Below are 12,666 nucleotides of genomic sequence, written 5' to 3'. Positions count from 1 at the left end.
CGCGCGCATGTAAATAATCCGATAATATCTTATTAATCTTATTTAAATATGTTTTTATATGGATTTATACATCTCTCTCTTTCTCTCTCTCTCTCCCTTTTCTCCCCCTCCCCCTCCCCCTTCTTCCTTTCGTTCTCCCTTTCTCTATCTTTGATATTTAAACATCCATATATCCAAACAACTTCCAAATAAACATCTAAATTTTAAAATATAAAATTGCGAAAAACAGAGCGAATCTTCTTCTAGGTATTGTTTCGCATGGGAGTCACTGTAGCACCTGCAAAAGCTGAAGACAGTCGCCGTTGCATTTTCTGTCAGAGTCAAGGCGATGCAACAGCCGATGGACCGGCCCGATTACTCAATTTCGATGTGGACAAATGGGTGCATCTTAATTGCGCATTATGGTCTAATGTAGTATATGAAATGCAGAGTGGTGCACTTATGCACCTAGATGATGTACTGCAGAATAATCTTATGCAAATTTGTATCGTCTGCGAAAAACCTGCTGGCACAATCAAGTGCTATAAGCCAAGATGTACTAATTGCTATCATCTAATGTGTGCCATGAAAGAAAAATGCGTTTTCTACAAAGACAAGGTAATCAGAATTATTAGAAAAATTTATATTTATTTGTTCTTATATGTAATTGTACTAATTTTGTGTGTGTGTGTGTATGCGCGCGTGCATGCGTACTATTTAAAATATATTTAATATTATATGATATATTAGAGAGATTTAATTATTTAATTATTTGAAAGTATTTAAAAGTATAATTAAATTCTTATAATATCTTAATTTTCTCTGTATAAGATTTTCTTACATCTCTTTTTTTCGTTTGTGTATTCAACTTTTTTTCTTTTTTATACAATATTCTTCTAACTTCTATTCTTGACTTGCTTGAGGCTAAATAAGGCTCTCCATTAAAACTTAAAGAAACAAATATTTATGAAAATATCTTTTTATCATACGTACGATTATTTTATGCATGCGTGATCAAATAACAAATATATCGCGAGCATATATACATTACAATCGGAGAGATGTAGGCAATATAGAAAAAAATGTTTCAAAAAACGGTAAAATTAAAGACACAATTTTTTAAGAACATAAAAATACAATTTTGATGAGAATCCTTTATTTTTCTAGACCATGTATTGTCCCCAACACTCTCTAAAAAACGAAAAAGAAAGAGAATTGATGACGCTGTCTGCCTATCGTCGCGTCTACGTTAACCGCGATGAAAATCGTCAAGTTGCCGCAGTAATGCACCATTCTGAGCATAATCATCTACTTCGCGTGGGTTCTCTCATCTTCCTTAGCGTTGGTCAATTACTTCCTCATCAACTGCAAAATTTCCATACGCCGAACTACATTTATCCAGTGGGCTACAAAATTGTGCGCTTCTATTGGAGTATGCGCAGACCCAATAAACGTTGTCGCTACGTTTGTTCGATCCATGATGTTTCCGGTCGTCCAGAATTTCGCGTCTTAATCCAGGAACCTCTTCAGGAGGATGTTGAATTGAGAGACGCTACTCCACGAGCTGTTTGGAGCCGAATTTTAGAGCCGCTTGCGGAATTGAGGAGAAGCACGAATTCTGTTCAATTATTTCCGAGATATGTTTCGGGAGAAGATTTATTTGGTCTGACAGAGCCAACAGTAGTACGGGTATTGGAAAGCTTGCCTGGAATTGAGACTTTAACTGACTACAGGTGAGAGCTTCCTTTTTGGATTAGCTGAACGATATCACGCATAATTGGATTTTAATTTCCTATAGAATTGTAATTTTTAAATTGATTCTTTATTAATATACAGAGGATAATATACAATATAATGATAACTTAATTTGATATAATATAGGCGAATTTTCAAATATGATTTCAAGAGCCTTAAAATACAATCGAATCTCTGAACAATCAATTTAAAATGATATGTGCATGCACAATATAATGTTTTCAGTCTTTGCGTACATGATTTTCAGATAATTTGAGAAGAGCAATACAATATGAATGATTATAAATAGAGTGAAAAAGATACGAAAAGATCTGACAGGGAACAATATATTTTCTTAAATCTTTGAAATATTTTTTAAAATTAATTACGAATTTTTTAAAATTTATTACCAATTGTCTAAATGTTAATAATAGATTTTCCTTATTTGATTACAACATTTCTCGTTAATGTGCCTTCAGATGTCCTAGATTCTTATAGTATCCTAATTCTTTAATTTGTCATACAGACTCTTTGACATTTCGTATTAATTTGAAAAATATCAATCTTCTTAAACAGATAGAGATAATAGTGAAGCATTTCTCTCCTTTCAGATTTAAATACGGTCGTAATCCATTGCTGGAATTACCGCTGGCCATTAATCCGACCGGAAGCGCGCGAACAGAAGCACGCTTGCGCAATCAACTGCCGTGGAAACGTCCGCACACGCAGCGTACGGGGGGATTTGCGTCGCGCGGAGTACCATTCGGCTTGTCAACATGTAGCGTCGCTGCCGCGATGGGCGGCGGGGTTTCTTCGACATTAGTAGCTGCCGCTGCTACGGTCGGTGAAACCGCCTCCTGCCCATATTCCAAGCAATTTGTACACTCCAAAAGTTCGCAGTACAAAAAAATGAAGCAAGAATGGCGTAATAATGTTTATTTGGCGAGATCAAAAATTCAAGGCTTAGGATTGTACGCGGCGAGAGATCTGGAAAAGCACACAATGGTGATCGAATACATTGGGGAAATCATTAGAACGGAGCTAGCAGAGACAAGAGAGAAACAGTACGAGGCTAGAGTGAGTCGAAACTTAGTCGCAATTTCATATTCCTCTATTAATTCTCTTATTACATGTTATATATAAATATTAGTTTTATATATAATTATATATAAATATTATAAATATATAAATATTGTTATATATAAAAAAATATTTTTCTTATATAATTATAATATTATATTATATTTTGGGCATATATATTATTAAAAAAATATATCATTATTAACAAAATATTCAATTTTCTTTTTATAAAGACATTAATTTTTCTCATGGGCATTTCTCTTTAATAATTTTATAAAAACATAATATTTTCTATCTCTAATCTTTTTTTCTATTTTGTATGTATGCATGTCCGTGTACGCATGTATGTAAAAATGTGTATAAAAATTGTTTTCTCTATTCTATCATTATGTATTACTCATCATTTCCTATTTTTATATATTTTTCTATTTATTCTCTATTTATTCTTTATTCAATATTATTTGTTTGCAGAATCGCGGGATATATATGTTTCGATTGGATGAAGAGCGAGTGGTAGATGCGACATTGTGCGGTGGTCTTGCCCGGTACATCAATCATTCTTGCAATCCTAACTGCGTCGCTGAAACTGTCGAAGTCGAGCGCGATCTCAGGATTATTATTTTTGCCAAGCGCAGAATTTCACGCGGCGAAGAAGTAACTATAAAATCCTTTAAAACTAATTTCTTTCAAAACCTAACTCAAAATCTTTTTATTTTTATCTCTCATTTCAAACTTACTATTTTAATATGTATTATATTTATTTATTTTTTCTTTCAGTTAGCATACGATTACAAGTTTGATATCGAAGACGACCAACACAAGATTGCATGTGCCTGCGGCGCGCCCAATTGTCGCAAGTGGATGAACTAAAAAGAAAATCAGGACCAAAACAAGATGAAACAAAAATATATAAAAAGACTTAGTCTCTCCTGTCTATTGTTATTATTGTTGCTGCGTTACAGAATAGAAAGTTATATAGGACTAGTTTTCCACATAGGAAATGAAAAAGTTAGCAAAACAAATTCTATGTATAAATATATAAATATGAAAGACGAAAAGTTTATACATATTATATAAATAAACACACACATATATACAACATAAATACAAGATTAACAATAAATCGTTGTAATTTATAAAGTGCCATCGCACAATATTATAATCCCGGATTTATAATTATTCATTATTTAAATAATCCACGAAAATATAATTTAATAATTATATGTATGTATGTGTGTGTGTGTTAGTGTGTATTAAATCATATTGAAGTTATATAATTTTCTCGGGCTCTACAAAAGTTTGTACATTCTTTATTTATATTCTTGTGTACATAATTAAAAAATATAATTTTTTTTTACTTAGGTTTAACAAGGAAGGAAGTATGAAACTAAAGAACGAATTATATAATTATATAATACATAATCTAGGTAAAATATATATATATATATAAACAAACTAAAAAAGAAGAGAAATATATATTATATAATATAAAAATATATGCATCTCTGTTCTTTTTGTTAATTAAATAACCAACATTTTAATTTTTTAATAATCAATTATATGCATAAATTTATTCGTTCTTTAAATTACAAATGTAACACTTAGAGAGATAAAGAGCTACAATATCTTTTCCTTTATTTCTCTTGTAGAAATAATTCAAGATACAGTTAAGATCGATCGGAAAAAATAAATCGCTAATCAGAATGGTGCTCATCAAAGATGCCATCACATTCCTTCAACATGTATAATATATGTTATAATTGTTGTTATATAGAAAAAAATATTGAGAAAATGAGAAAGAAGCAAAATGGATGTATATGAAGAGAAAAAAATTTTCTATATATTTTTCTTTATGCTTTTGTGACAGATCATATTTTGTTGTAATATATCATTTATTACCTAATTATTGTCATTATTACTATTATTACTATCATCATCATTGTGTATAATAATGATATAAATATTACATACACAGCACTGTGTATTGTATTTTTATGTAGGTATGTATGTATATGTGTGTATGTGTGTGTGCGCGCGCGCGTGCGTGTGTGTAAAACAAGAAGTGGTGTATTTGATACCTATAACTTGAAAGAATTATATATAATTATTATACCAATTTTATTACTGAATTATTTTTTAATAATCTTGCTTTTTCTGTGTTTTAATTATCCTAATTTTCAATTTTATTATATTACATAATTATTTATAAGATATTTAATAAAGATAGAAAAGATTATATATATATATATATATATATATATATATATATATATATACACCATACATACATACATACACACACACACAATTTATTCTTATATCCATAAATTCTAATTTTGATAAAGATATACATAAATATTTCTTTTGCAAATTCATATGTCAATGAACTTTCTCTACATATATTAATATTAATATAATGCAATCATACATAATATAATAATACGTACACATATATGTGTGTTTGTGTGTGTGCGTGCGCGTAAGAGCATAATGTATATAAGCTATTTTATAGGATAAACTATAGGATGTTCTTTTCTTCTTTGACTAACTTAAAATCGATTCTTCTTCGGAAAAAATGTAAATACATTAATAATTATTGAATGTGCGGTTAAAAAAAGAAAAACTTTTGCAAATTTAACTTCTAAGTTAGAAAGATAAAACTATATATATTCTCTCAATTACTTTAAGATAAAATTTAATAAAATTTTAATCTAAGTATTACTTACAAAGATAAATAATAGAAATTTGTAAATAATAGAATAAAATAAATAATAGAATTAGGTAAATAATAAACATTTGCAATAAATGAGATAATCTCTGATATTTTCACTAAATCAAAATTAATTTCTTAAATTGATTAAAAAATTTATTTTTAAAAGAATATTCAATGTTTTTCAGGTACCTGCATATATGTATCTATATATATATGTATATGTATTTATGTACATAATACGTATAGATATATAACATACATATATTTGTATGTACATGTGCGTGTGTGTGTATGTAATATATATATATATATATATATATATATATATATACACATATATAAAAAATTTCGTTAAACATTAAATTTCGACAAGCAAAGCAATTTATGCCAATATAAGAATTACAAGAAACACACGTAAAATTATAAAAGAGATGGCATATTTAACAGAATGTACATAAATGCAATTCTTTGGCCTTTTTACATTTCAACGAGTTTATCATATATTATAAAATTTACAAGGAAAAATAAGTAATTTTTAATAATTTAATATTTTTTATTATATTTAACATGTTAAAGAGAATCAATTATTGTTATTTCATCGTCATGTAAAAATGAATATTTGTGTACTGATAATTTCTTTTCTCAATTATCGTTTTCTTTATTCAATATACCGAGTATATTTTGTTATAATCAGTCTTAAATAATGCAATATTTCACGTAAATGCAGAAAAATTTTAATCTTATTTATTACATCAAAAATCTATTATTTTTGCTAAAAAATAAGAAAGCCCTCTAAGCTTGCGAAGCAAAATGCTTCGTTTATTTATTTTTCTCTTCCATGTATTTCCAATGTTTTCCAAAAATGTTTACCTTATTATTTTCTCCTGTTTAACTTTGGAAAATAAATTTTTATAATAAAGAAAGAAAATAGAAAGAATGAAGATTGCTGAGATTAATATTTGTTGTTGATTACATTTTTCTTTATGCACACTGCTATAAGAAAAAATTCTTTCCATAAAGGAAGATTGTAAAATATTTACGAATTGACTGTTTTAATTATTTTAATTTAATTTTAAAGTACTAACATATATATGTATATTTTTTTAAAAAAGAAATTTTTGCAATGCAATTACCTGGTAAAATTTTACCATTGCCGAAAAATATGTATATATATATGTATATATTCCATGTATGTATTACTTGCAAATTATAAACTTGCTATTATATAATGTTTCATATACAATCTTCATTCTTCCATAAATATAGTTAAATATATTGAAAAATTCAGGTAATATAATAAATTGTCTATTCCTCATTTCGCATTTATTATTTCGCGCCAAAAAAGACACTTTCCTGAGTAACATCCTGAAAGCTGGATATAACAATCTTGCTCGTCTTGTCTATGTTGTTGATAGGTCGACTCTATTACATGCAACAAATAAAGACGATTTTTTATAAATAAAAAATATACAATTGTTATATAGAATTCTTAAAAATTAGTGCGAAATAGTGGATCAAGAAAAATTTAAATTCAAGGTATCGATTGTGTAACTTTTTCTAAAATGAAAACGTGAAAAGTGAAAAATTTCCGCCAATTCTAACGCATTGATTTTAAAATGAAATCGATGTGTGATTGGAAGAAATTCTTCACTTTTCACGTTTTTTACTTTAGAAAAAGTTACACAATCGATACCCAAGTTTAACAAATTATTTAATCGATTTAAAAAATCTAAACACACAATAAAATTATTAATAAAAAATAAAATTATTCTTATAATTTATTATTTTTATTTACAAAATAATTACAATTTTATATTTTATGATGATAATCACAACATATATTAAATGGTTAGTTACGATTATTTACTAATACACATGCAAACATGCATTTAATTAATTTAAAAATCATCATTATATATCAAGTTAAAGAAATACAAGTAAAATAAACATATAAAATTAAAAAATAAAAATAAAGATGGAACAAATAAAAATACAAAAAAATGAAGCTAATTACAACAAAATTTCGATTTCTCACAATAATTAATAATGATTAATTATATATTTATTAATTAATATATTATCAAAGAATTATGTTGACACACACACACACACACATCTCTATTTATAAATATAATATCAAACCGTGCAAAACTAATATACTAATATACACAAAAGCTAATATAAAAGTATATAAATTATAAAATATCTTCATATATTATATATACATACATAATTTTATAATTATTTTTTAATAAGAATAATTACTTTGCGCTGTATATGTATATATAAAAAATGGGGTATACTCATAAAAAAGCAATTTTACATATGGGATTTGAAGATCATTGATCTTTATTATTATATTATATACTTTATATATAATAAGTATTTATATGGTAAGTATCCACATATATTACATTTTTATATACAAAATTTACTATGAATTAGTAACGAGATAATTCCTCTAAAAAATTCAGAGACAAGAAGAAAAACAACATAATTAAAGAAGAAAAAAGAAAAAGACAAAAATATAAATAAGAAAAAGAAAATTATTAGATGTAAAAAACTTTTTAACTAACAAGAAAATTTATTTAACGTAAATAGAAACAGATAAAAAAGAGATTATTTTTATTTAAAAAAAAAATAAAATTATAAATAAATGAATTTACTGCTTTATATATATATATATATATATATATATATATATATATATATATATATTCTTCTGTTAAAATTAAAAAAAATCTATATACAGCCTGCCTGTATGAGACTTGCGTATATTCATACATCCAATGAAACATTAGTATGTTTAATTCTTACATCATGATTTATTTATGCAATAATTTCTATTATTTATAAGATTTTATTGATCTATATATAGTCTTATATATATGATATTATATAATATATAAATCACTATAATTTCTAGAAATTCAAAAATTACTATAGTTATGTTTATCATCTTTCTTAATTATTAATCAAATAATTTGGCTTAATAATAATAATAAAATCCTACTTGTCATAATTAATTTTTTAACTATGGAATTATAATTATTTACACTCAATCTTCAATTAAAAAAATAATCCTATTACAAAAATAAATATTTTTTATTGCAAGTTTAAAACAGGATAATGTGTACACAAAGAATGTTGTAAATCTCAATCATACATTAAAAATAATTTTATTACATGTTATTTAAAGCTTAGGAAGAAAAAAAGTTTAATGAGATTTAAATAATAGAATTATATATATATATAACATCACGCACGCACGTACAGACGTACGCACGTATGTACACACAATATTAACATGTACATATACATATAATATGATTAAATATTTAATAATTAAAGCAAAAATTTAAATGTATATATTTAACATAATATATAAATAATTTCTAAAAGTTCATCATTAAGAAAAAAACACATGTAGTATATAACAATCTTATTATTGTGTGAAAATTAGGAAGACGAAGGAATTTCAATTATGTTAAAATACAAAATATACATTTTATATAATTAATATATGAATATAATTAATTATAATCAGTTTAAATATGGCTTACTTAATCATGCGTATATAAAATAAAGAACTCTGCACATTTTATATGAAAAAGTAGCTTCAGTTTAATTGGCTAAAATTGAAATATGTTGTAGTTTAGATGACGTTGATTAAAAGTTTCCTTGAACAAAACGTCTGAAAACCGAAAGTATAAAAGATATGATTTGAAATGAGTTGTATTGAAGTTTAAAATACGCATGTTTTTGAATACATAAATTAAGGTAATATATAAATGTTTGGAAAAAAATATATATATAATATGTATGTTACTTTTGCAATATTTATATCATATATATGGGCGTGTGCACATGCGTGTGTGCATGTGTGTACGCGCGCACGCGCATTTTTGATCTCTGCGTAACACACGCACGACAGAAAGAGTTTGAAGTCATTAAATACTGTAGAATTGGCACACATTTTACACACACACACTCTCACACACACACACACACACATTTGTTTTTTTCTTTTTTTTTTTAATATTTATATATTAACTTAATTTATGTATTCAAAAACAGACGTTTTTTAAACTTCAATACCACTCACTTTAAATCATCATATCTTTTATAGTTTTGATTTTCGAACTTTTCGTCGAAGGAAACTTTTGATCAGCACCATCTAAACTACAACGTATTTCAATTTCAGCCAATTTAACCAAAGTTTTTTCATATAAAATATGTGAGGTCCTTTACGCTTTTATAAAATAAATTCTTTAATATTCGTTAATTAATATTCTTCTTTACAAGAAAAAAAATTGTTCATGATGTTCAAAAATAATGTTATAAAATTTTTAATAAAAAAAATATTATTAAGCACTTATTATAAATAAATTATTAGTCAAATATAATGAGAAAAATGTGTGAAACCTCAAAATTTTAATTTAGTATTTGTGTAAATTGATAATGAAATAACAAATTCGTAAAAAATTTGTAAAATTTGTTTTTCTAATCACAAAATGGCTGACACATTTTCTTCAAACTTTATATGCAAGTTGAAACGCGAAAACATTTTTTCTCTATCCAGTCTTAACAGGCTCTCAACTTTTACAATATATTTTTCTTAAATTCTTATAATTTGCATAATTAATATTTGTGCGCAAACTAACAATATGATGAAACAGCGAGATATATTTATCGTTTAATTAAATATTCTTTTTATGTATCATCTTCCATAATAAATTTAGATGCTTCCCAGAAAAAGATGAAATTTGGTTTCTAAAAAAAGAAAAAAAGAGAGGGGAGAGAAAAAAAATAGGAAAATAAAGATTTAAGAAACATTTCGAATTATTCTATATCAAGCTTAAATTTTTGAAAAAAATTTGACATGTGCTTAGCAATAGCATAAATATAATGGAAGCATCTTTTTCAATATTTCAATATTTAATTTTTAAACAATTAGTTATTAAATAAATTGCCAATTAAAGAATCTAACTTGAGATCTTTAAAAAATAAAAAAATCATGCTATGCATGTGTGTACGTAAAAGTAATCATATATCATCATATATTTTTTTTTAACACCAAAACATCTCAGACATAAAATATATAACTTGTATCACATCAGCAATAAAACACACACATCATCAAATATGATGAAAACGTAAATCAATAAAGGAAAAATTTACATTATAATTTACATTAATTAACAGAAATATAAAATTGATATAAAACATTCTGTATATAATTCTGTATATATCTCGAATCAAAAAGTTCTTCAATAAATTTAGCCAAGATATGTGTGAAAGTTGAATCCTTATTTCACTATTATCACATAAATAATTGCAATTAAAGATACAAAAAGAATATAATAGAATCAATGATATGATTCCTATAAAATAAGAATAGACAAGAAAGCTTTTTTATATAATAGCATAATAACATTAACATATAAAAAACATATAAAAAATTAGTTTTTTAGTCAATTATAAAGAATGAAATTTGAATTTTTGCCATGTAAATTTACGTTTATATGAATTCTTTAAAATTTAAATATATAAATGTTTATAAATTCTTTTTCTTAATAAAATAAATAATATACCATATAAAATAAGATATAGATTTAAAATCGCAAATTCAATAAAAGAATTCTAATTTTTCTTAATTTTTATCTAAAATAAAACTTTAATGTTTTAATTTTTGCTTAGTTAAAAAAAAAAAAAATAAAAAAGAGCTATTTTCATATTATTATTTTAACGACTGGAAAAGTATATAAAATTCTGTTAAAAATGTTAAAATTTCGAAAAAATTGAAAATTAATCTATAATATTAAAATAATAAAACTATTAGCAATAAAATTTAAAAATATTATTAATGAATTATCTCATTAATATCTCACTTCGATATTAACTCTTTTGAAATCTCAGTTTAGTATGATTTAATTATCATTCAGTAGTTTAGTATAATTTAGTAGCGCCACTGAGTATGGTATCACTTAATATACCGTTAAAATATGCGCGATGTGCTGTGAGATATATCGTTAGTTTGCGTCACTCTTATTTATCGTTAGTCACTATCAACGTCAGCATCAGCATCAGCATCAGCATCAGCATCAGCATCAGCATCAGCATCACCAACACCAGCACCCGCACCAGCACCGGAATCAGACTAATTCGCACAAACCGAAAGCATCGCGTCAACCAATGTTACCACCGGCTGCATCATAGTCTTGATGACCACCGTTCAACAAATTGCGACCACTGCCGCCACCGCCGCTGTAAATGGCGGTCCGATAACTATACCTATTGGCTGCTGTCGACCGTTCCGGAACCGGTGGCGGCACTAGAGCCCCTTCCGTATTTATTATGGCCCCAGAAGATCCGAGAAGAGCGCCTTCGTCCACCTCGCCAATACTGCTCTCTACTAACGATGATGGCTCCACTTCGTTGAATGCCAGTCGGGAACGGAGTAGGTAAGCATACATCTTGTACCGCTTCAGCTGGAACGAGCACCGTATGGGTTGCTCTGTAGAGTATGATGAAGTGAAGGATAGTGGTTTCAGATGAAATAGAGAATTAAATTCTTTCTTTAATTAAATAGAAAAAAATATTAAGAATTTTAATGGTGAAGAGATATTAATTTGAGAAGAAAAGATATTAATAGACTCTTTAAACGGATTAATAAATTCTCCCATTTTATATTATTAAATGATATTATACATGTAAAGAAAGAAAAAAAAGTAATAAAATTATAAATGAAACAATATAGGAATTTTAATTTTTGATGAAAAAATGAAATTTGTCTTTAAATTAAAATTGTGTAGAGAAAAAAAGTCTATCGCCATCAATATGTAACAAATCGTTATTTATATTTTATAAATGTTTAAAAGATTTCCATTATATATATTTAATTTTGTGTGTATGCATGTGTGTGTGTGCGCGCGCGCGTGCGAGCAAGTATGCGTGCATATGCGTAATAATTTTAACTTCTGGAATTAGAGAAAGAAATTTTGGTTTGTGATGTTTTGCTTAAAATTACTTAAAAATTACCTCATAATGCAAATATGCGTCCTTCTCCTTATAATTCTGTACAGTAAGAGCTTTCGTGCCTCTTTCCGGAGGATGTCGTCTGTGCTCATCCAATTCCGCCTCCAATCTGCTAACCCTAT

General features: G+C 26.4%; 2 protein-coding genes across 13 annotated transcripts in view; one reads left to right on the top strand and one right to left on the bottom strand.

The window, feature by feature from the left end:
- The window catches only part of LOC105254099 (histone-lysine N-methyltransferase 2C), a 47,534-nt gene extending 43,549 nt beyond the window's left edge, over nt 1-3,985 (top strand). For all 8 annotated transcript variants that reach the window (XM_025407035.1, XM_025407032.1, XM_025407030.1 and 5 more), the window contains 5 exons: nt 247-597; nt 1,147-1,712; nt 2,325-2,790; nt 3,265-3,447; nt 3,571-3,985. In XM_025407035.1, the coding sequence (XP_025262820.1) occupies nt 247-597; nt 1,147-1,712; nt 2,325-2,790; nt 3,265-3,447; nt 3,571-3,663 (1,659 nt within the window). In that variant the 3' untranslated portion in view covers nt 3,664-3,985. The remainder of the gene's footprint in view (nt 1-246; nt 598-1,146; nt 1,713-2,324; nt 2,791-3,264; nt 3,448-3,570) is intronic.
- A 2,700-nt stretch (nt 3,986-6,685) lies between these two features.
- The window catches only part of LOC105254091 (PH and SEC7 domain-containing protein 2), a 28,037-nt gene continuing 22,056 nt past the window's right edge, over nt 6,686-12,666 (bottom strand). For 3 of the 5 annotated variants that reach the window (XM_011262583.2, XM_011262582.3, XM_011262584.3), the window contains exons 12-13: nt 12,548-12,666; nt 11,398-11,997 (exon numbers count right to left, since the gene is read on the bottom strand). The exon at nt 12,548-12,666 is cut by the window's right edge and continues 25 nt beyond it. In XM_011262583.2, coding sequence (XP_011260885.1) covers nt 11,695-11,997; nt 12,548-12,666 — 422 coding nt within the window. In that variant the 3' untranslated portion in view covers nt 11,398-11,694. Of the gene's footprint in view, nt 6,929-11,397; nt 12,024-12,547 lie in introns of those variants that run through there. The other 2 variants (XM_011262586.3, XM_011262587.3) reach the window with 2 other exon arrangements.

This window comes from Camponotus floridanus, unplaced genomic scaffold (assembly GCF_003227725.1).
Source record: "Camponotus floridanus strain SB8 unplaced genomic scaffold, Cflo_v7.5 scaffold1, whole genome shotgun sequence".
NCBI classification, from domain to species: Eukaryota; Metazoa; Arthropoda; class Insecta; order Hymenoptera; family Formicidae; genus Camponotus; species Camponotus floridanus.
Note: the sequence above shows the minus strand (reverse complement) of the source record. Positions and strands in the feature narration are given on the sequence as shown.